The following is a 24,114-nucleotide window of genomic DNA, read 5'->3' as shown; positions in this document are numbered from 1 at the left end:
AAGGCTCTCCTAGGGATGAGGTGGAGCGCATGAGTGTGGTTTCGCCGTCGGCAATGCCGACACATGACTGGATGGATATGTGGAATATTTTTAAATGCAAATGTGAATTTATTGCACAAACGTTTGGACAAAGCAAAGTCCAGGGACTGTACGGTGGGTCAGACCCTGCCTTTCCCTATGTCACCGGGGCCTTCGGGGTCTCAAAAGCGACCACTTTCTAAGATAGTTGACACAGATACCGACACAGATTCTGACTCTAGTGTCGATTATGATGATGCGAGGTTGCAGCCAAAGTTTGCAAAGAGTATTCATTATATGATTATTGCTATAAAGGATGTGCTGCATATTATAGATGACCCCGCAGTGCCTAATCCTAAGATCCACATGTTTAAAGAAAAGAAGCCTGAGGTTACTTTTCCACCTTCCTTTGAATTAAATGAGTTATTTGAAAGTGCTTGGGAAACTCCAGATAAGAAACTGCAGATTCCCAAAAGGATTCTTATGGCGTATCATTTCCCGATCAAGGACAGGATATGGTGGGAATCCTCCCCACGGGTGGACAAGGCGTTGACGCGCCTTTCCAAAAAGGTGGCGCTGCCATCTCAGGATACCGCTGCCCTCAGGGATCCTGCTGACCGCAAGCAGGAAACTACCTTGAAGTCAATTTACACACATACCGGTACATTACTCAGACCGGCAATAGCATCGGCTTGGGTTTGTAGCGCTGTACTAGTGTGGACCGATACCTTATCTGCTGATATGGATACGATGGATAAGGAAACTATTTTATTGACCCTGGGCCATATTAAGGATGCGGTCCTTTATATGAGAGAGGCTCAGAGGGATATTGGCATACTGGGGTCCAGAGCGAATGCTATGGCGATTTCTGCCAGGCGAGCACTGTGGACCCGACAGTGGACGGGTGATGCCGACTCGAAACGGCATATGGAGGTTTTACCTTACAAGGGTGAGGAGTTGTTTGGGGAAGGTCTCGCGGACCTAGTCTCCACAGCTACTGCTGGTAAATCAACTTTTTTACCTTATGTTTCCTCACAGCCTAAGAAAGCACCACATTATCAGATGCAGTCCTTTCGGCCGCATAAATCCAAGAGAGCTCGGGGATCTTCCTTTCTTGCCAGAGGTAAGGGCAAGGGGAAAAAGCTGCCAGCTACAGCCAGTTCCCAGGAACAAAAGTCCTCCCCGGCTTCTACTAAATCCACCGCATGACGCTGGGGCTCCGCGGGTGGAGTCCGCTCCTGTGGGGGCACGTCTTCGTCTTTTCAGCCAGGTCTGGGTTCATTCTCAGGTGGTCCCCTGGGCAATAGACATTGTTTCCCAGGGGTACAAGCTGGAATTCGAAGCGGTGCCTCCTCGACGGTTTTTCAAATCAGCACTGCCCACTTCTTCCCCAGAGAGGGAGGTAGTTTTGGCAGCAATTCAAAAGTTGTGCCTTCAACAAGTGGTGGTCGAAGTTCCCCTGCAGCAGCAGGAGATGGGCTATTACTCAACCCTGTTTGTGGTCCCGAAACCGGACGGTTCGGTCAGACCAATTCTGAATTTAAAATCCTTAAACCTATACTTAAAGAGGTTCAAGTTCAAGATAGAATCGCTCAGGGCGGTCATCGCAAGTCTGGAAGAGGGAGATTATATGGTGCCCCTAGACATAAAGGATGCATACCTTCATGTCCCCATTTATCAACCTCATCAGGCGTTCCTGAGATTTGTAGTGCAGGATTGTCATTACCAATTTCAGACGTTGCCATTTGGGCTTTCCACGGCCCCGAGGATTTTTACCAAATTAATGGCAGAGATGATGGTGCTCCTGCGCAAGCAGGGTTCACAATTATCCCGTACTTGGACGATCTCCTGATAAAAGCGAGATCGAGAGAAGGATTGCTAGACAGCGTATCACTCTCCCTGAGGGTGTTACAACAACACGGTTGGATTCTAAATCTACCAAAGTCATAGTTAGTTCCAATGACCCGATTGCCTTTCTTAGGCATGATTCTGGACTTGGAACAAAGGAGGGTCTTTCTCCCGATGGAAAAGGCCCAGGAACTTCAGAGCTTGGTCAGGGACCTGTTGAGGCCGGACAGGGTGTCGGTCATCACTGCACTCGAGTGCTGGGAAAAATGGTGGCGTCTTACGAGGCCATTCCATTCGGCAGGTTCCATGCCAGGACTTTTCAGTGGGACCTTCTGGACAAGTGGTCCGGGTCACATCTACAGATTCATCAGATGATCCGCCTGTCCCCCAGGGCCAGGGTGTCTCTACTGTGGTGGCTGCAGAGTACTAACCTTCTAGAGGGTCGCAGGTTCGGCATCCAGGACTGGGTTCTGGTGACCACGGACGCGAGCCTCCGAGGATGGGGAGCAGTCACACAGGGAAGAAACTTCCAAGGTCTGTGGTCAAGCCAGGAGGCCTGTCTACACATCAACATTCTGGAATTAAGGGCCATATACAACGGCCTTCGTCAGGCGCAGACCTTACTTCAAGGTCTACCGGTTCTGATTCAGTCAGACAACATCACAATAGTGGCTCATGTAAACCGTCAAGGCGGCACAAGGAGCAGAGTGGCAATGGCAGAAGCCTCAAAGATCCTTCGATGGGCGGAGAGTCATGTAAGCGCTTTGACAGCAGTCTTCATTCCGGAAGTGGACAACTGGGAAGCAGACTTACTCAGCAGACACGATCTGCATCCAGGAGAGTGGGGACTTCATCAGGAAGTCTTCGCAGAGATTGCAAATCAGTGGGGACTGCCTCAAATAGACATCATGGCTTCACGTCTCAACAAGAAACTTCCGAGATATTGTGCCAGGTCAAGGGACCCTCAGGCGGTTGTAGTGGACGCACTGGTGACACCGTGGGTGTTTCAGTCGGTCTATGTATTCCCTCCTCTTCCTCTCATCTCAAAAATACTGAGAATCATAAGACGAAGAGGGGTTCAGGCAATTCTCATTGTTCCAGATTGGCCTCGAAGGGCCTGGTATCCGGATCTGCAGGAAATGCTCACAGAAAATCCGTGGCCTCTTCCTCTCAGTGAAGACCTGTTACAACAAGGGCCCTGTTTGTTCCAGGACTTAACGCGACTGCGTTTGACGGCATGGCGGTTGAACGCAGGATCCTAGCAGAGAAGGGCATTCCGGAGGAGGTCATTCCTACTCTGATTAAGGCTAGGAAGGAGGTGACATCGAAACATTATCACCGTATCTGGAGGAAGTATGTGTCTTGGTGTGAAGCCAAGACTGCTACTCCGGAAGAATTCCATCTGGGCCGTTTTCTCCATTTCCTGCAAACTGGAGTGAATTTGGGCCTAAAGTTAGGCTCCATTAAGGTTCAGATTTCGTCCCTATCCATTTTCTTTCAAAAGGAATTGGCTTCTCTTCCAGAAGTCCAGACTTTCGTGAAGGGGGTGCTGCATATCCAGCCTCCTTTTGTGCCTCCGGTGGCACCATGGGACCTTAACGTGGTGTTACGGTTTCTTAAGTCTCACTGGTTTGAACCACTTCAAACAGTTGAGTTGAAGTATCTCACTTGGAAAGTGGTCATGTTATTGGCCTTGGCTTCGGCGCGGCGAGTGTCGGAGTTGGCGGCTTTGATCACACAAAAGCCCTTATCTGATTTTCCATGTGGATAGAGCTGAGTTGGGGACTCGTCCTCAATTTTTGCCTAAGGTGGTTTCTTCTTTTCATATGAACCAACCTATTGTGGTGCCTGTGGCTACAAGGACGTGGAGGATTCAGAGTCCCTGGATGTGGTCAGGGCATTGAAAATTCATGTGGCCAGAACGGCTCGGGTTAGGAAAACAGAGGCTCTGTTTATCCTGTATGCAGCCAACAAGGTTGGCGCTCCTGCTTCTAAGCAGACTATTGCTCGCTGGATCTGTAACACGATTCAGCAGGCTCATTCTACGGCTGGATTGCCGTTACCGAATTCGGTTAAGGCCCATTCCATTAGGAAGGTGGGCTCTACTTGGGCGGCTTCCCGGGACGTCTCGGCATTACAACTTTGCCGAGCAGCAACTTGGTCGGGTTCAAACACTTTTGCAAAATTCTACAAGTTTGATACCCTGGCTGATGAGGACCTAATGTTTGCTCATTCGGTGCTGCAGAGTCATCCGCACTCTCCCGCCCGTTTGGGAGCTTTGGTATAATCCCCATGGTCCTTACGGAGTCGCCAGCATCCTCTAGGACAGGCCTGGCCAACCTGTGGCTCTCCAGATGTTGTGAAACTACAAGTCCCAGCATGCCCTTCTACACTTTTGCTATTAGGAAATGGTAAAACTGTGGCAGTGCATGCTGGGATGTGTAGTTTCTCAACAGCTGGAGAGCCACAGGTTGGCCAGGCCTGCTCTAGGACGTAAGAGAAAATAAGATTTTAAACCTACCGGTAAATCTTTTTCTCGTAGTCCGTAGAGGATGCTGGGCGCCCGTCCCAATGCGGACAACATCCTGCAAGACTTGTATATAGTTGTTGCTTACATAAGGGTTATGTTTTTCAGTTGGATCAGTTTTGGACTGATACTGGTTTTGTTTCACACTGTTGACTGGTTCGTATCTCCCATGTTTTACGGCGTGAATGGTGTGGCTGGTATGAATCTTGCCCTTGGATTTACAAAATCCTTTCCTCGTACTGTCCGTCTCCTCTGGGCACAGTTTCTCTAACTGAGGTCTAGTGGAGGGGCATAGAGGGAGGAGCCAGTGCACACCCATACCTAAAGTTCTTTTTAGTGCCCATGTCTCCTGTGGAGCCCGTCTATTCCCCATGGTCCTTATGGAGTCCCCAGCATCCTCTACGGACTAGGAGAAAAAGATTTACCGGTAGGTTTAAAATCTTATTTTTATTGATGTTCAAATAGTTTTTCTTCCTAAACCCAACAAAAATCCAGAGCTGGTCTCATTCTGTAGGCCTACCACTCTCTTTAACCAGGGCTATGAAATCATGGCTAAGATTTTTGTCAATAGGTTTCAGTCAATCCTTCCTTCTCTCCTCATTCCCACCCAATTTTGATTTACCCATAGATGGCACTCTGTGGGTTGCACCTTGTTTTCGCTTCTGTTTTGGTAACCTCTCTCCTTCTCCCAGGCTTCACCTCACCCATGCTTTCCAGCTTAGTTGTTGAGAATGCTTTTGACTTAGTGTCTTGGCCTCACCACCATGCCATATTCTCGAAAAAGAGCATTTGGTCTTTATTTCTCCTGTCTTGTTTGGTTTCTCTATACCTCTCTGCTCCATTTTTAATAGTAATGGTAACTGATGGCAGGGGAGTTTATAATGTTTTATGGTAACACGTCAAGACCGTCCTCTATTACCCTTACTCTTCAATTTAGCCTTTGACCCTTCTCATCTTTTAAAACCTTGCTTTCTTTTCAGAGGATAACTTTAGTTGGGATGACCATCTAAGTCACTGCTTTTGCAGACAGTCTATTACTTAACATTTCTGACGTCTCCAATTGTTTGGCTCATATCTTCAACACTTTTTCAGGACTATAGCTAGGTGTCTGCTTTTTCTGTTAATTAAGCCAAATCAAAGCCTTTATCCTTGGGTACTTCCTTGAGACCTGTTCTGGAGTGCCCCCTTTTCAGCTGACCAAAGAAGTCCCTTCCCTATTTAGGAATTAATCTTTGCAGGTGCATTGAATCTCTATATTGTCTTAGCATGTGTCCGTTATCATGTCTGTTTTGATGGAAATCTGCAGCTGGTTTAAACTCCCTCTCTTATTATTGCCGACCCTTACCTCCTTAAAGTGATAAGTTATCCTAAACTCCTTTACCCCCTACCAATGTTGCCCGCAGTACTGTATCTGAGGGATGATAAACACATTAATGCAGCTTTCTAGGCTTTCATTTGGAACAACAAATACCACGGTGTTAGTTTCCTCAAACTCCATCAGCCCTTAGCGAAAGGTGGCATTTATTTCCCCAACTTTACTCTTAAAAGTTTAATTGCCACTTTTGAATAATCCTGGATTGGCTTCATACAACTCAGATTTCCATTAATACCTCTGTAGACCAATCCTTTCTTCCTGAGCTTGGCCTTATGCATTTTCTTGTTTTTTGTAAACTGTCTTGATAACCTTCTACTTATGACTACTTTGAATGTGGTTCACAAGAACTTGGGTCTCAGCGGTTACCACTCACTGTCACTCACTGTCTTAGCCCCTTCTTCACAATCCGGAATTTCGTAGTGGTCTAGCCTCTTCATATTTCATTCCTGGAGGGCAAAATACATTATCTCCTTGAGGGCTCTTGATGAACCTTCTCAGACGCAGGTGCTTGTATGCGAGTGAGATCGTGGAAGTTTTTGCCCCCAACCACCACTCACATCTCTACCCACCTATCAGGCTACTTATTGTCACAGTCCACAGTCACCCATACCATGTCCCCTACAGATTGGTTTTATTCTCTCTAATCTATTTTGTCCAAACCTTTGTCCACTCGCAGGGCCATCGCTACCTAGTATAACTATCTGTGTTCTATTGTGGATCATGCTACTATAAAAACCAGTCTTTCTCACTGGTTCATCTTTCCCTCTACTATCTCCTCAGAACGCTTCCCTTTTCTTCTGCTACTTTTACAGCTAACTCACACAGGGGTTACCTGTCCCCTCAATGCTTTTTTGCTATTGGTATTACTGCTACCTGGTGATCATGTGGCTTTTCAACTGCATGTGGAACTGTCATTTTCTGAGATGGGTGCATCACTCACTTTACCTTTACTTGGTTACGCTCAATTGTCTCTGCAGCGAGTGATCCTGGGTGTGTAGTGGACACTACCCTTCATTTTTCTAGAGGCGGTGGGCATTAACTCTTAATAGTTTCAGCAGCTGCTAGAAAAAAATATTTCTCTTATGTCCTAGAGGATGCTGGGGACTCCAAAAGGACCATGGGGTATAGACGGGATCCGCAGGAGCTTGGGCACACTTAAAAGACTTAATCTGGGTGTGAACTGGCTCCTCCCCCTATGCCCCTCCTCCAGACCCCAGTTAGACATTGTGCCCAGGAGTGACTGGATGCACACTAGGGGAGCTCTCCTGAGTTTCTCTAGAAAAGACTTTGTTAGGTTTTTTATTTTCAGGGAGACCTGCTGGCTACAGGCTCCCTACAGCGTGGGAGTGAGGGGAGAGAAGCAGGACCTACTTCTGTGAGTTTCAAGGCTCTGCTTCTCGGCTACTGGACACCATTAGCTCCAGAGGGTTCGATCACTTGGTGCGCCTAGCTGCTTGTTCCCGGAGCCACGCCGTCACCCCCTCACAGAAGCCAGAAGACAGAAGTCGGGTGAGTATGAGAAGATATTTTGTATTCTTAGATTCTGGAGCATCCCTCTACAATGAGTCTCTTTCTCTCTAAACTTTACTTTATCTTTCGTATGAACTGAGTGGAGGCCTCTTACAATAAAGACCTTCGTATTAAAGATGTTTCTCTAACGTCCTAGTGGATGCTGGGGACTCCGTAAGGACCATGGAATAGACGGGCTCCGCAGGAGACAGGGCACTTTAAGAAAGAATTTGGATACTGGTGTGCTCTGGCTCCTCCCTCTATGTCCCTCCTCCAGACCTCAGTTTGAATCTGTGCCCGGACGAGCTGGGTGCTACTTAGTGAGCTCTCCTGAGCTTGCTAAAAAGAAAGTATTTTGTTAGGTTTTTTTATTTTCAGAAAGATCTGCTGGCAACAGACTCTCTGCTACGTGGGACTGAGGGGAGAGAAGCAGCCCTACTCACTGAAGATAGGTCCTGCTTCTTAGGCTACTGGACACCATTAGCTCCAGAGGGATCGTACACAGGATCGCACCCTTGGTCGTCCGATCCCGGAGCCGCGCCGCCGTCCCCCTCGCAGAGCCGGAAGACAGAAGCCGGTGACAGAAGCAAGAAGACTTCGAAATCGGTGGCAGAAGACTCCAGTCTTCATATGAGGTAGCGCACAGCACTGCAGCTGTGCGCCATTGCTCCCACACTAAACCCACATACTCCGGTCACTGTAGGGTGCAGGGCGCAGGGGGGGGCGCCCTGGGCAGCAATTAGAGACCTCTTGGCAAAAGTGGGCATATATACAGTTGGGCACTGTATATATGCATGGGCCCCCACCATATTTTTACACAAAAACACGGGACAGAAGCCCGCCGCTGAGAGGGCGGGGCTTCTTCCTCAGCACTCACCAGCGCCATTTTCTCTCCACAGCTCCGCTGAGAGGAAGCTCCCCAGGCTCTCCCCTGCAGAATCACGGTAGAAGAGGGTAAAAAGAGGGGGGGGGACACACATAAATTTGGCACAAAAACAGTATATACAGCAGCTACTGGGTTAACACTAAGTTACTGTGTGATTCCTGGGACATATAGTGCTGGGGTGTGTGCTGCCATACTCTCTCTCTTTCTCTCCAAAGGGCCTTGTGGGGGAACTATCTTCAAATAGAGCATCCTCTGTGTGTGTGGTGTGTCGGTACGTTTGTGTCGGCATGTTTGACGAGGAAGGCTATGTGGAAACAGAGCGGGAACAAATGAATGTGGGGTCACCGCCGACGGCGCCGACACCCGATTGGATGGATATGTGGAAGGTTTTAAATGATAATGTTACTTCCTTGCATAAAAGGTTGGATAAAGCTGAAGCCTTGGGACAGACGGGGTCTCAGCCCATACCTGATCCTATGTCGCAGAGGCCGTCAGGGTCTCAGAAGCGCCCACTATCCCAAATTGTTGACACAGATATCGACACGGATTCTGACTCCAGTGTCGATGGCGATGATGCAAAGTTACAGCCTAAGATGGCTAAAGCCATCCGTTACATGATTATAGCAATGAAAGATGTGTTGCACATCACAGAGGAAACCCCAGTCCCTGACGAGGGTTTATATGTATGGGGAAAAAAGGCAAGAGGTGACCTTTCACCCTTCACATGAGTTAAATGAGTTATGTGAAAAGGCTTGGGAATCTCCAGATAGAAAACTGCAGATTTCCAAACGGATGCTTATGGCGTATCCTTTCCCGCCAACGGACAGGTTACGCTGAGAATCCTCCCCTAGGGTGGACAAAGCTCTCACACGCTTATCCAAGAGGGTAGCCCTGCCGTCACAGGATACGGCCACCCTAAAAGATGCTGCGGATAGAAAGCAGGAGGGTATCCTGAAGTCCATTTATACACATTCAGGTACCTTACTAAGGCCGACGATTGCGTCGGCCTGGATGTGTAGTGCTGTAGCAGCATGGACAGATACCTTATCTGAGGAACTTGATACCTTGGACAAGGATACTATATTACTAACCCTGAGGCATATAAAAGATGCTGTCCTATATATGAGAGATGCTCAAAGAGACATTAGCCTACTGGGCTCTAGAATAAATTCAATGTCGATTTCTGCCAGAAGGGTCCTGTGGACTCTGCAATGGACAGGTGATGCCGACTCAAAAAGGCACATGGAGGTTTTACCTTACAAGGGTGAGGAATTGTTTGGGGACGGTCTCTCGGACCTGGTCTCCACAGCTACGGCTGGAAAGTCACATTTTTTGCCATATGTTCCCTCACAACTTAAGAAAGCACCGTATTACCAAATGCAGTCCTTTCGATCACAAAAAGGCAAGAAAGTCCGAGGTGCGTCCTTTCTGGCCAGAGGCAGGGGTAGAGGAAAGAAGCTGCACAATACAGCTAGTTCCCAGGAACAGAAGTCCTCCCCGGCTTCCACTAAATCCACCGCATGACGCTAGGGCTCCACAGGCGGAGCTAGGCCCGGTGGGGGCGCGTCTCCGAAATTTCAGGCACAAGTGGGTTCACTCCCAGGTGGATTCCTGGGCTATAGAGATTGTGTCTCAGGGATACAAGCTGGAATTCGAAGAGATGCCCCCTCACCGTTACCTCAAATCGGCCCTGCCAGCTTCCCCCTTAGAGAGGGAGATAGTGTTACCTGCAATTCACAAAATGTATCTTCAGCAGGTGGTGGTAAAGGTTCCCCTCCTTCAACAGGGAAGGGGTTATTATTCGACCTTGTTTGTGGTACCGAAACCGGACGGTTCGGTCAGACCCATATTGAATTTAAAATCCCTGAACATATACCTGAAAAGGTTCAAGTTCAAGATGGAATCGCTCAGAGCGGTCATCGCAAGCCTGGAGGAGGGGGATTTTATGGTGTCTCTGGACATAAAGGATGCTTACCTGCATGTCCCCATTTATCCACCTCATCAGGAGTACCTCAGATTTGTGGTACAGGATTGTCATTACCAATTCCAGACGTTGCCGTTTGGTCTCTCCACGGCACCGAGAATATTTACCAAGGTAATGGCGGAAATGATGGTGCTCCTGCGACGGCAAGGAGTCACAATTATCCCATACTTGGACGATCTCCTCATAAAGGCGAGGTCCAGAGAGCAGTTGCTGATCAGCGTGGCACGCTCTCGGTAAGTGTTACAACAGCACGGCTGGATTCTGAATATTCCAAAGTCGCAGTTGATTCCTACGACTCGTCTGCCCTTCCTGGGCATGATTCTGGACACAGGCCAGAAGAGGGTTTATCTCCCGATGGAGAAGGCTCAGGAGCTCATGACACTGGTCAGAGACCTATTAAAACCAAAACAGGTGTCGGTGCATCACTGCACTCGAGTCCTGGGAAAGATGGTGGCATCATACGAGGCCATTCCCTTCGGAAGGTTCCAAGTGAGGACTTTTCAATGGTATCTGTTGGACAAGTGGTCCGGATCACATCTACAAATGCATCGGCTGATCACCCTATCCCCCAGGGCCAGGGTGTCTCTCCTGTGGTGGTTGCAGAGTGCTCACATTGTCGAGGGCCGCAGATTCTGCATTCAGGACTGGGTCCTGGTGACCACGGACGCAAGCCTCCGAGGGTGGGGGGCAGTCACACAGGGAAGAAATTTCCAAGGTCTGTGGTCAAGTCAGGAGACTTGCCTTCACATCAACATCCTGGAACTAAGGGCAATATACAACGCCCTACGTCAAGCGGAGACCCTGCTTCGCGACCGACCGGTGCTGATTCAGTCAGACAACATCACCGCAGTGGCTCATGTAAACCGCCAAGGCGGCACAAGGAGCAGGGTGGCGATGGCGGAAGCCACCAGAATTCTTTGCTGGGCGGAGAAACACTTAAGCGCACTGTCAGCAGTGTTCATTCCGGGAGTGGACAACTGGGAAGCAGACTTCCTCAGCAGGCACGACCTCCACCCGGGAGAGTGGGGACTTCATCAAGAAGTCTTCACGCAGATTGCAAGTCGGTGGGAACTGCCACAAGTAGACATGATGGCATCCCGCCTCAACAAAAAGCTACAGAGGTATTGCGCCAGGTCAAGAGACCCTCAGGCGATAGCTGTAGACGCACTAGTGACACCGTGGGTGTTCCAGTCGGTCTATGTATTTCCTCCTCTTCCTCTCATACCCAAGGTGCTGAGAATCATAAGAAGAGGAGGAGTGAGAACAATACTCATTGTTCCGGATTGGCCAAGAAGAACTTGGTATCCAGAGCTGCAAGAAATGATCACAGAGGACCCATGGCCTCTGCCTCTAAGACAGGACTTGTTGCAACAGGGGCCCTGTCTGTTCCAAGACTTACCGCGGCTGCGTTTGACGGCATGGCGGTTGAACGCCGGATCCTAGCAGAAAAAGGCATTCCGGATGAGGTTATTCCTACGCTGATAAAGCCGTCACGGCTAAACATTATCACCATATATGACGAAAATATGTTGCTTGGTGTGAGGCCAGGAATGCCCCTACGGAGGAATTCCAGCTGGGCCGTTTCCTTCACTTCCTACAGTCGGGAGTGACTTTGGGCCTAAAATTGGGTCCCATTAAGGTCCAGATTTCGGACCTATCCATTTTCTTTCAAAAAGAACTGGCTTCTCTTCCTGAAGTTCAGACGTTTGTAAAGGGAGTGCTGCATATTCAGCCCCCTTTTGTGCCTCCAGTGGCACCTTGGGATCTTAACGTGGTGCTGAGTTTCCTGAAGTCACACTGGTTTGAGCCACTTAAAACCGTGGAGTTAAAATTTCCCACGTGGAAGGTGGTCATGCTATTAGCCTTGGCTTCAGCTAGGCGTGTGTCAGAATTAGCGGCTTTGTCACATAAAAGCCCTTATCTGGTTTTCCATATGGACAGGGCGGAATTGCGGACCCGTCCACAATTTCTGCCAAAAGTGGTGTCATCTTTTCATATGAACCAACCTATTGTGGTGCCTGTGGCTACTCGTGACTTGGAGGATTCCGAGTTACTAGATGTGGTCAGGGTTTTGAAGGTTTATGTAGCCAGAACGGCTAAAGTCAGGAAAACTGAGTCACTATTTATCCTGTATGCACCCAACAAGCTGGGTGCTCCTGCTTCAAAGCAAACTATTGCTCGCTGGATCTGTAACACGATTCAGCAGGCTCATTCTGCGGCTAGATTGCCGCTGCCAAAATCAGTAAAAGCCCATTCCACAAGGAAGGTGGGCTCTTCTTGGGCGGCTGCCCGAGGGGTCTCGGCATTACAGCTTTGCCGAGCAGCTACTTGGTCGGGTTCAAACACGTTTGCAAAGTTCTACAAGTTTGATACCCTGGCTGAGGAGGACCTTGTGTTTGCTCATTCGGTGCTGCAGAGTCATCCGCACACTCCCGCCCTTTTGGGAGCTTTGGTATAATCCCCATGGTCCTTACGGAGTCCCCAGCATCCACTAGGACGTTAGAGAAAATAGGATTTTACTTACCTGTAAATCTATTTCTCGTAGTCCGTAGTGGATGCTGGGCGCCCGTCCCAAGTGCGGACTTCTGCAATGCTTGTATATAGTTATTGCTTACATAAGGGTTATGTTATAGTTGCATCAGGGTTGATATGATGTTCTATTGTTGTTCATACTGTTAACTGGGTAAGTTTATCACAAGTTATACGGTGTGATTGGTGTGACTGGTATGAGTCTTGCCCTGGATTCCAAAATCCTTTCCTTGTACTGTCAGCTCTTCCTGGCACAGTTTCTTTAACTGAGGTCTGGAGGAGGGACATAGAGGGAGGAGCCAGAGCACACCAGTATCCAAATTCTTTCTTAAAGTGCCCTGTCTCCTGCGGAGCCCGTCTATTCCATGGTCCTTACGGAGTCCCCAGCATCCACTACGGACTACGAGAAATAGATTTACCGGTAAGTAAAATCCTATTTTTTTGCAGTCTGGGAAAGTTGTATTGACTACCTGCTATTTTCTGTTCAGAGACAATTTTATACCTGTTTCAGACATACAGTGCCATATGGTATAAGACAATATTCCTGTTTTAGGTCCCACCTATTTTATTGACCCATACCCCTCCATCTTCCTAACCCACCTTTGTTTTTCATCTCCCACATACACCCAGACCTGCACCCGGCTACCCAGTCCCATTTTCTTTTTATTACTGTTCTCATTCGCCGTTGTACTCACTCAAGGTTTGTAATATACAATGCTTGTCTGGTTCCCATTTCCTCTTTTCTCTTGCTCTTCTGCATTCAAATAAATACAGATACAGTTAGAAAACAAAAACCCTCATATCCACATGCATTAGGAATATTGGAACCATTAAATGCCTCTGACTGCAGAGTACCAGTTGGCCAGACCTCAATAGTTTATATTGTATATTATTAGTGGATATATTTTATGTAGTATTCAGGTGCAGGGCACAAGCTATTAATGGTCGTTATCCTGACATCCGGGATCCCGACAGCCGGCAAAATGAATGTCTCCCTTTACATGCTTTCGAGGGACCACCCATGTAGTGCTTCTATCAGTTACCCCAAAATGATAGATGAAACAGTTACATTTAATGTTTATGCACTATGGTTACGTGTACTATGTAGAAGCAAGGCTACTTAAACATTTCAAATAAATTGTGTCTCATATGATTTCTGTAAATGTCTGCTTGTGTAGTAAACATGTTTCCTGGAATATAAAGTTTGCAAATGCACATACTGTACTATGGGAGCAATTTATTTCTTGCCGATGTGCTGGCACAATGTTCAGCTTCGTATATCACAGTGTATTATGGTAGGTAAACATTGCTGTTTGTTCCTGTGCATCTCTATTAGCAATGTTAGGGTGTGTACACACGGTGAGATCCTTGCTATGTCCTATTTTTACTTGCGATTTCCCTTGAACTCCCCGGAGGCCAGATAGGACAGATTTTGACTAACTTTTCAAGTTATCATGAAGTGCCTTACCTGACTGTTCCAGAAGGCACTTTGCGGCTGTCACAAGAATAGATTCTCTCCCTATACTTGATGGACATTAGAGACTCATACTACTTATCTTCTGCTCTTATTAGAAGAGCTTTCCTATATACCTATTGCACACACTTTTTTTTTTTTTTTTTTTTCAGGTATGGCCTTTTACTTGTCAGTGTTTTTTTTTCTGAGAAATTTACAAAGAAGGATTGGCAAACTTGAATTCATAACCACTCCTTACATGCCCTCGATGCACTGTATCGTATTACCTAAAGAGCCCCTTATTCCAGCTAAACTTCCTGAAGCTGCATCACGGGTCACACCTGATAGCCCTATATTTAAGAACTAGTAGAGACCAGGAAAAAAAAATGCTGCTAGTAATTTATTGTCAGATGCCTTTTAATGTAAATGTGTCGGAGTCTGAGCAAAACATGTAGATGGTATGGTCGGTATTTAGCAACCTTTGTATTATTTAAACGTAACTATCACTTACAGAACACATCCAGTAATACATTTGTTACATAGGGGCATATTCATCAATATGCCACTAATATGCCCTGGTAGTTTGGTAGCTATCTCGCTGTGTGAGTTGCGGCATCTGATACTATATTTCAGGAGCAATCTGCTGAGACAGCTGCTCTAAAATGCAACTGCGATCCCTAACACTGCCGATTCCACCTCTTTTTTAGTAGCAGCACAACTTTACATGGCAGTGTTAGTGTGCATGTGTGAACTGAGGTCACAAGTGCACTGCTGCACAGCATGCAGTGTTATCGGAGCACTCTTTGCAACTCTGTGTTCCTTCCAGTTGGAGGGTGTGGTGCACAGGGAACCAGTGCTATCTGACGTTTGCTGAATATTAGGCTCACTTATCAAGTACCTATGGGCCCATTACTAAAAACATGTGGAAACTAAGGGCCATTAGTGATGATAAATAGGCCCCATAGTAAGGTGGAAAACGGACAGCCCTTCAAATGTAACTTTTCATAACTAAATGAAAACTACTGCATAGTACTGTAAAAGTTCAAAACACTGGGTCTGAGGAAATCATTTAGCGCACGAGGGAGGGTCGGGACCATAAAAAACAAAAAAGCTTAAAATCCAAGATTGCAAATTGGAGGGTAGACTGTGTATATAATTTGTTGGGTGTGATGGTTTTATGGGTGATATTTATTTATGAACCACTATTTATATAGTGGGGTGTAGTATGGTATGCCGGCGGCTGGGCTCCCGGCGGCTAGCATACCGACAGCTGGGCGGGCGCAAATGAGCTTCTTGTGGGCTTGCTGCGCTCGCCACGCTGCGGGCACGGTGGGTGCCATGCTATCTATTCTTCCTCCAGGGGGGTCGTGGACCCCCAAGAGGGAGAAAAGGTGTCGGGATTCCGGCACCAGTATACTGTGCACTGGGATCCCGACAGCCGGCAAACTGGAGACCACCCATACAGTGCACATGTATAACCCAGTGCATATAGAGGGTAATTCTGAGTTGATTGCAGCAGCAAGTTTGTTAGCAATTGGGCAAAACCATGTGCACTGCAGGGGGGGCAGATATAACATTTGCAGAGAGAGTTAGATTTGGGTGGATTATTTTGTTTCTGTGTAGGGTAAATACTGGCTGCTTTATTTTTACACTGCAATTTAGATTTCAGTTTGAATACACCCCACCCAAATCTAACTCTTTCTGCACATGTTATATCTGCCCTTCCTGCAGTGCACATGTTTTTGCCCAACTGCTAACAAATGTGATGCTGCGATCAACTCAGAATTAGGCCCATAGTGCACATGTATAACCTAGTCATTTATATCAGTCCCTGCCCCACTAACACTAGAGTTAATATTTATTGTCAGAAATCACGTAACCTATCGGGAAGTTTTTGTAGTCTGGACGGAAACCTACGCTAACATGTATTTAACACAAACTACAGAAACATATTTAAAGGATGTATTTAAATATATGTGCACTATTATGTCATATTTGTTAGAAAAAAATGTAGCTATATATATTATATTTTGGTTTAAAATGTATAGTCAATTTATTCTTGACGAGTACTGTAGGTACATTAGTGACCTGAAGAAATTGAGGCCGATTCAATTGTTTTACCCCATGGCTACCACAAAAGGGCGCATAACGGAGCAATTCAGTTATTGCTCCCAGTAGCCGCGGGGCTGACATTTTTTCTTGCAGCCTCTTCAGGTGCAAGAAAAAATATGTGGGAGCTTGGCACTTGGATACCCAAAGTAGGGAGTTTAGAAGGGTTTAGCCATTTTAGGCGGCTAAACCTGGCCTGTATGGGCACGATATGCGAAAAGGTGCATGGGCGCCCAAACACAATTGAATTCTGCCAATTGTTTGAGCGTCTAAAAAGTCCCGTTTAGCTTGTGTTTTTAGACGTTTAAAACAATTGAATCGGCTTCAATAATTGAGCACCTTTTCTCAAACTCGGTTACAGTCTTTGGCAAATTAGGGTAAAAACAAAAATAACATTTGCCTTGTACATGATTGAGAATAATTTCACTATGGAGAATATGGTGGTAAGAATTTTTAAGGGTGGGTGGTGAAAATATAAACCTTTAGCCTTGTGATGTACACAGATGTTACAGCATTCTGTCTATTGTGTCTGCAGAATCCAGCTACTATCACTAGAATACTTCTGAGTCATTTCAACTGGGACAAGGAAAAGCTAATGGAAAGGTAAGATAGCTCCTATATGTGCCTGATCCATGAAGTAACGACTTCCCATAAATATGTAGTTTATAGTAAATGCACAGAGCTGCAACATGTGAGATTGTATTTAAAAGCAAGAATACAGTAGATCTGATCAGTTTATTCCCCGTGCTTGCATTCAAGTAACGCCACAAGAAACATAAGCAGTGTAAGAATGTGGTAAATGTACATGAGGCCACAAAATGGCTGCTTTGAACTGCCTTCTGTGTATGAGGTAATGAGATACTTATGAATGTGATTTTGTTAAATGCTCAGTGGTACACCGGAGACACGAAGTGTTTTCTGTCTGTTGTACCTTAAAGAAATGTAAATATAGAAATAAACTATAGTGAAAATACAAATGTTATCCTGAGTACCAAATTAATTTTTTTAATAGCTTGGTTACAGCAGTTTCACATGGTTCATTTTATCCAAATACTTGTGTTATAACACACAGGGCTTAATCCATTTAGGTTCGAGTAGGCAAACTCGCATAATTAAACTCGTACGTGTGCACCTGAGAAATGCAGTACGGGGGGCGAGAGAGCACAGGTTTTCTACAAAAAGTGACCTATGAGAATTGCACAAAAAAGTGGGAAACTGTCCTGGACCCAAAAGTGACAACTGAGACTAGCAGAATAATATCGAAAGCTGTTAATGGGCGTAAGGAAAGTGATAGTGTGAAACAGCTAATTTGTGCATTTATTTTTTTAAGTAAAAAAAAAAAATTATTAAAAGCTAACTTTGTTTAAATACAAACAAAATGAAAAATGCAAACAAAAGTAGAAAAAAGGTGATTTTGGGTTAATTTGATGCTACTTCAAAAAAATGTACAAACATTTATAAAAAGCAATTTTTCGTTAAAATAAATATTTTTAATTTGGGGGCATATAAAATGTATAAATTGGTTTTGGGATATTTTGAGGACTTTTTTTTTTTTTTAATTTTTAACCCCAATAATTACCTGTAATTATTGGCCCAATTAGGCTGATTGAAAACATTGCCTAAGTAGTCATTAGTCCCAGGGGTTCTGAAGCAAGTCTAGACATTTTTAACAGAAAATAGAGATGTCTCCCTACCTTTTCACACCCTCAGGTGTGCACAAAGAAACAAATTTGCAGGGGAAATGGAATGCAATTAGAAGTTTCATTAACAAGGGCTCTCCATTAAAATGATTTGGATTTTATGGAACAACGTCCTTGCAATACTGACTTTAGCAAGGGTGGAGAGACATAATACCTATTTGTGAAGTATTTTATTACATTGTTTCTTTACTCTGAGGCCAAATAAACAGAGATATTAAGATCTAACGGAAGGAGTGTAGGAGCAGTTTCCTTTAAAATCAGCCCAAACAAGATTCCAAAAATCAAAAACATCAGGACAATCCCATAAGAGGTGCCAAAACCCAGAGTCCGAGGCCCCACACTTAGGATAATGAGTAGTGTGGAGACCTATTTGGATTAGGGGCAAGGGAGTTTGCTACACTGTATTCAGGATTTGATAATGAATTTGCTGATACCGAACACAGGAGTTGGTGTTTTTAATTAAGCCAAAAACATGCCTCCAATCCTCCATAGAAAATGGACCCAAATCTACTTCTCACTTAAGCTCTCAGGGGCCGATGGAGTTGTTTTTTGTGCGGCCACCACTAGAGGGCGTCCAACAGCTGTAACTCAATTGTTCCGCCGCTTGGGCGCCCAGCAAAGGACACATTTTTCTCGCAGCCTCCAGATGTGCAAGTAAAAATATGTTGAAACTGGGCACTTTAGATGACCAAAGCAGGGAGTTTAGACGGCTTTAGCTGTTTTGGACGGCTAAAACCTGTCTGTTTGGGCGTGATTTTATAAGACACCAAGTGGTTCTGTGACTATATAAGCAGATGACTGCAGGTGGACGCTACCTAGTTGGTTCAGGAACTGTTGAGGTGTCTGCAGGTGTTTTTAAAGAGGGACATAATATTTTCCAATGTGTGTTATCTGATGGGTGGCACAACTTGTTGCCTCGGATACAGAGATGGTGCAAATTACTATTCCCTACCTAACCTCATACTGTGATAAAAAACAATTGGCCAGATTCTGCTGTGTAACCCCACATGCTCATTAATGATCTAATTGAGTTCAGTAGTGGACATGTTGGTAAATGCAGCTGGTTGGTGGTTGTGGGGATCTGTGTTGGCTTATATGTTTGGTTATCTTCCAACCACACAAACAGGTCACACTGATGCACGGGGCAGCTTGGTATTAATGCCGGATGACCACATCTCCTCCTGTAGTTTGAGCATTTAATTGTGTAGCAAACTGTACTCTGATCCAGTTTCTCAGGCCAAGCAGCATTATACCAGTTGTTATTGGTGAGGTTGCTATATGCAAAGATATTGGGAGGATACAGTGAACCAGTATGGAATGCAATTTGAGGTGCCTGGGCATACTGGCATCAGGTCTGGTGGCTTTCACAAAGAGAAAAGATCATTAGCTGGTGGGCTCAATATATAGTAATGCATAAAGTATGTAGACTAGACAATTGCTCGTTAGGATGTCTCAAGTGCTATTGACAAATTTCAAGACAATATATAGTAAGTGTACTGTGATTGTACATAGTGGTGCCAAGAGCACACTGCCTGTTCTCTTACTTTCTAAGCATAACAGAACAGCTTAAGTTCCAGAATGTTACAACATTTTTCTTTTTAATGTTCACCTCTTTATCTTCTCTCCTCTCTCATTCTCTCTCTCTCATTCTCTCTCTCTCACTCTCTCTCTCGTGTTCGTGTGTGTGTGTGGGGGGGGGGGGGTATACATTGTGATTTCAAGTTCATGATATTTATATAAGCTGCCAGGATGCGTTATCTGTACATATATAATAAAAGTATACTTATAAAAGTAATAATATTGTCATATTACATATGTAATAAGACTTGTGAACTATCTTTTTCTCTGACGTCCTAGTGGATGCTGGGAACTCCGTAAGGACCATGGGGAATAGACGGGCTCCGCAGGAGACTGGGCACTCTAAAAGAAAGATTAGGTACTATCTGGTGTGCACTGGCTCCTCCCTCTATGCCCCTCCTCCAGACCTCAGTTAGAATCTGTGCCCGGCCAGAGCTGGATGCACCTAGTGGGCTCTCCTGAGCTTGCTAGAAAAGAAAGTATTTGTTAGGTTTTTTATTTTCAGTGAGATCTGCTGGCAACAGACTCACTGCTACGTGGGACTGAGGGGAGAGAAGCAAACCTACCTGCGTGCAGCTAGCTTGTGCTTCTTAGGCTACTGGACACCATTAGCTCCAGAGGGTTCGAACACAGGGCCTGACCTCGATCGTCCGTTCCCGGAGCCACGCCGCCGTCCCCCTTGCAGAGCCAGAAGACGCTAGCTCAGATGGTAGACACAGATGTCGACACGGAGTCTGACTCCAGTGTAGATGAGGATGAGACAAATGCAGAGTCTACTGAAGCCATCCGATGCATGATTACTGCAATGAAAAATGTATTGCACATTTCTGATATTAACCCGGTTACTACCAAGAAGGGTATTATGTTTGGGGAGAAAAAGCAGCCAGTGACTTTTCCCCCATCCGATGAATTAAATGAATTGTGTGAGGAAGCGTGGAGTTCCCCCGATAAGAAACTAGTGATTTCTAAGAGGTTACTGATGGCGTACCCTTTCCCGCCAACGGATAGGTTACGTTGGGAAACATCCCCTAGGGTGGACAAAGCGCTCACGCTTATCAAAGGTGGCACTGCCGTCTCAGGATACGGCCGCCTTAAAGGAGCCTGCGGATAGAAAGCAGGAAGCTATCCTGAAGTCTGTGTATACCCACTCAGGTACTATACTGAGACCTGCTATTGCTTCAGCATGGATGTGTAGTGCTGCAGCCGCATGGTCTGATACCCTGTCAGACAACATTGATTCCCTCGACAGGGATACTATTTTGCTAACCATAGAACATATAAAAGACGTCATCTTATATATGCGGGATGCACAGAGGGACATTTGCCTGCTGGCATCTAGAATTAATGCAATGTCCATTTCTGCCAGGAGAGTATTATGGACTCTGCAGTGGACAGGTGATGCTGATTCTAAAAGACACATGGAGGTTTTGCCTTATAAGGGTGAGGAATTGTTTGGGGACGGTCTCTCGGACCTCGTATCCACGGCAACAGCCGGGAAGTCAACTTTTTTACCTCAGGTTCCCTCACAGCCTAAGAAAGCACCCTATTATCATGTACAGTCCTTTCGGCCTCAGAAAGGCAAGCGGATCAGGGCACATCCTTTCTGCCCAGAGGCAGGGGTAGAGGAAAGAAGCTGCACCAGGCAGCCAGTTCCCAGGAACAAAAATCCTTCCCCGCTTCCTCTAAGTCCACCGCATGACGCTGGGGCTCCACAGGCGGAGCCGGGTGCGGTGGGGGCGCGTCTCCGAAACTTCAGCAAGCAGTGGGTTCGCTCACAAGTGGATCTCTGGGCTGTTCAAATCGTATCTCAGGGATACAAGCTGGAGTTCGAGGCGACTCCCCCTCGCCGTTACCTCAAATCAGCCTTGCCAGCTGCTCCCAGGGAAAGGGAGGTAGTACTGGCGGCAATTCACAAGCTGTACCTCCAGCAGGTGATAATCAAGGTTCCCCTCCTTCAACAGGGACGGGGTTACTATTCCACAATGTTTGTGGTACCGAAACCAGACGGTTCGGTGAGACCCATTCTAAATTTAAAATCCTTGAACACTTATATAAGGAAGTTCAAGTTCAAAATGGAATCGCTCAGGGCGGTTATTGCAAGCCTGGAAGAGGGGGATTTTATGGTGTCGCTGGACATCAAGGATGCTTACTTGCATGTCCCCGTTTACCCACCTCACCAGGTGTACCTCAGGTTTGTGGTACAGGATTGTCATTACCAATTCCAGACGTTGCCGTTTGGTCTGTCCACGGCACCGAGAGTATTTACCAAGGTAATGGCCGAAATGATGATACTCCTTCGGAAGAAGGGAGTTATAATTATCCCGTACTTGGACGATCTCCTTATAAAGGCGAGGTCCAGAGAGCAGTTGTTAGTCAGCGTAGCACTTTCTCGGGAAGTGTTGCTACAGCACGGCTGGATTCTGAATATCCCAAAGTCGCAGCTGATTCCTGCGATGCGTCTGCTCTTCCTGGGCATGATTCTGGACACAGAACAGAAGAAGGTGTTTCTCCCGGTGGAGAAGGCCCAGGAATTGTCATCTCTGGTCAGGGACCTCCTGAAACCAAAACAGGTGTCGGTGCATCACTGCACGCGAGTCCTGGGAAAGATGGTGGTTTCTTACGAAGCAATTCCCTTCGGCAGGTTCCATGCAAGGATCTTTCAGTGGGATCTGTTAGACAAATGGTCCGGATCGCATCTTCAGATGCATCGGTTGATCACCCTGTCCCCAAGGGCCAGGGTGTCTCTGCTGTGGTGGCTGCAGAGTGCTCATCTTCTCGAGGGCCGCGGATTCGGCATACAGGACTGGGTCCTGGTGACCACGGACGCAAGCCTCCGAGGATGGGGGGCAGTCACTCAGGGAAGGAACTTCCAGGGACTGTGGTCAAGGCAGTAGACTTCACTACACATAAATATACTGGAACTAAGGGCCATTTACAACGCCCTGAGTCAAGCAGAGCCCCTGCTTCAGAACCAACCAGTGCTGATTCAATCAGACAACATCACGGCGGTCGCCCATGTAAACCGACAGGGCGGCACAAGAAGCAGGATGGCGATGGCAGAAGCCACAAGGATTCTCCGATGGGCGGAAAATCACATGCTAGCACTGTCAGCAGTGTTCATTCCGGGAGTGGACAACTGGGAAGCAGACTTTCTCAGCAGGCACGACCTACACCCGGGAGAGTGGGGACTTCATCCAGAAGTCTTCACGCAGATTGTAAACCATTGTGAACGGCCACAGGTGGACATGATGGCGTCCCGCCTCAACAAAAAGCTAAAAAAATATTGCGCCAGGTCAAGGGACCCTCAGGCGATAGCTGTGGACGCACTAGTGACACCGTGGGTGTACCAGTCGGTTTATGTGTTCCCTCCTCTTCCTTTCATACCCAAGGTACTGAGGATAGTAAGAAAGAGAGGAGTAAGAACTATACTCATCGTTCCGGATTGGCCAAGAAGAACTTGGTACCCAGAACTACAAGAAATGATATCAGAGGACCCATGGCCTCTGCCTCTCAGACAGGACCTGTTACAGCAGGGGCCCTGTCTGTTCCAAGACTTACTGCGGCTGCGTTTGACGGCATGGCAGTTGAACGCCGGATCCTAGCGGAAAAGGGCATTCCGGATGAAGTGATTCCTACGCTGATAAAGGCTAGGAAAGACGTGACAGCACAACATTATCACCGTATATGGCGAAAATATGTTGCTTGGTGTGAGGCCAGGAAGGCCCCTACAGAGGAATTCCAGCTGGGTCGATTCCTGCACTTCCTACAGTCAGGAGTGACTATGGGCCTAAAATTAGGATCCATAAAGGTCCAGATTTCGGCTCTATCTATTTTCTTTCAAAAAGAACTGGCTTCACTGCCTGAAGTTCAGACGTTTGTTAAGGGAGTGCTGCATATTCAGCCCCCTTTTGTGCCTCCAGTGGCACCTTGGGATCTTAACGTTGTGTTGGATTTCCTGAAATCCCACTGGTTTGAGCCACTTAAGACCGTGGAGCTAAAATATCTCACGTGGAAAGTGGTCATGCTATTGGCCTTAGCTTCGGCTAGGCGTGTGTCAGAATTGGCGGCTTTGTCATGTAAAAGCCCTTATCTGATCTTCCATATGGACAGGGCAGAATTGAGGACTCGTCCCCAATTTCTCCCTAAGGTGGTATCAGCGTTTCATTTGAACCAACCTATTGTGGTACCTGCGGCTACTCGGGACTTGGAGGACTCCCAAGTAACTAGATGTAGTCAGGGCTTTGAAAATCTATGTAGCCAGGACGGCTGGAGTCAGAAAAACTGACTCGCTGTTTATCCTGCATGCACCCAACAAGCTGGGTGCTCCTGCTTCAAAGCAAACTATTGCGCGATGGATCTGTAGCACGATTCAGAAAGCTCATTCTGCGGCAGGATTGCCGCATCCTAAATCAGTAAAAGCCCATTCCACACGGACGGTGGGCTCTTCTTGGGCGGCTGCCCGAGGGGTCTCGGCTTTACAGCTTTGCCCGAGCTGCTACTTGGTCGGGTTCAAACACATTTGCTAAGTTCTACAAGTTTGATACCCTGGCTGAGGAGGACCTTGCCTTTGCTCATTCGGTGCTGCAGAGTCATCCGCA

General features: G+C 46.6%; 1 protein-coding gene across 2 annotated transcripts in view; it reads left to right on the top strand.

Moving 5' to 3' along the window:
• The window catches only part of ARIH1 (ariadne RBR E3 ubiquitin protein ligase 1), a 141,248-nt gene that overhangs the window by 33,462 nt on the left and 83,672 nt on the right, over positions 1–24,114 (top strand). For both annotated transcript variants that reach the window (XM_063926487.1, XM_063926488.1), the window contains exon 2: positions 16,774–16,841. In XM_063926487.1, the coding sequence (XP_063782557.1) occupies positions 16,774–16,841 (68 nt within the window). The remainder of the gene's footprint in view (positions 1–16,773; positions 16,842–24,114) is intronic.

Source organism: Pseudophryne corroboree, chromosome 6 (genome assembly GCF_028390025.1).
Source record: "Pseudophryne corroboree isolate aPseCor3 chromosome 6, aPseCor3.hap2, whole genome shotgun sequence".
NCBI lineage: Eukaryota > Metazoa > Chordata > Amphibia > Anura > Myobatrachidae > Pseudophryne > Pseudophryne corroboree.
The sequence above is the reverse complement of the archived record's forward strand: the minus strand, read 5'-3'. Positions and strand labels throughout refer to the sequence as shown.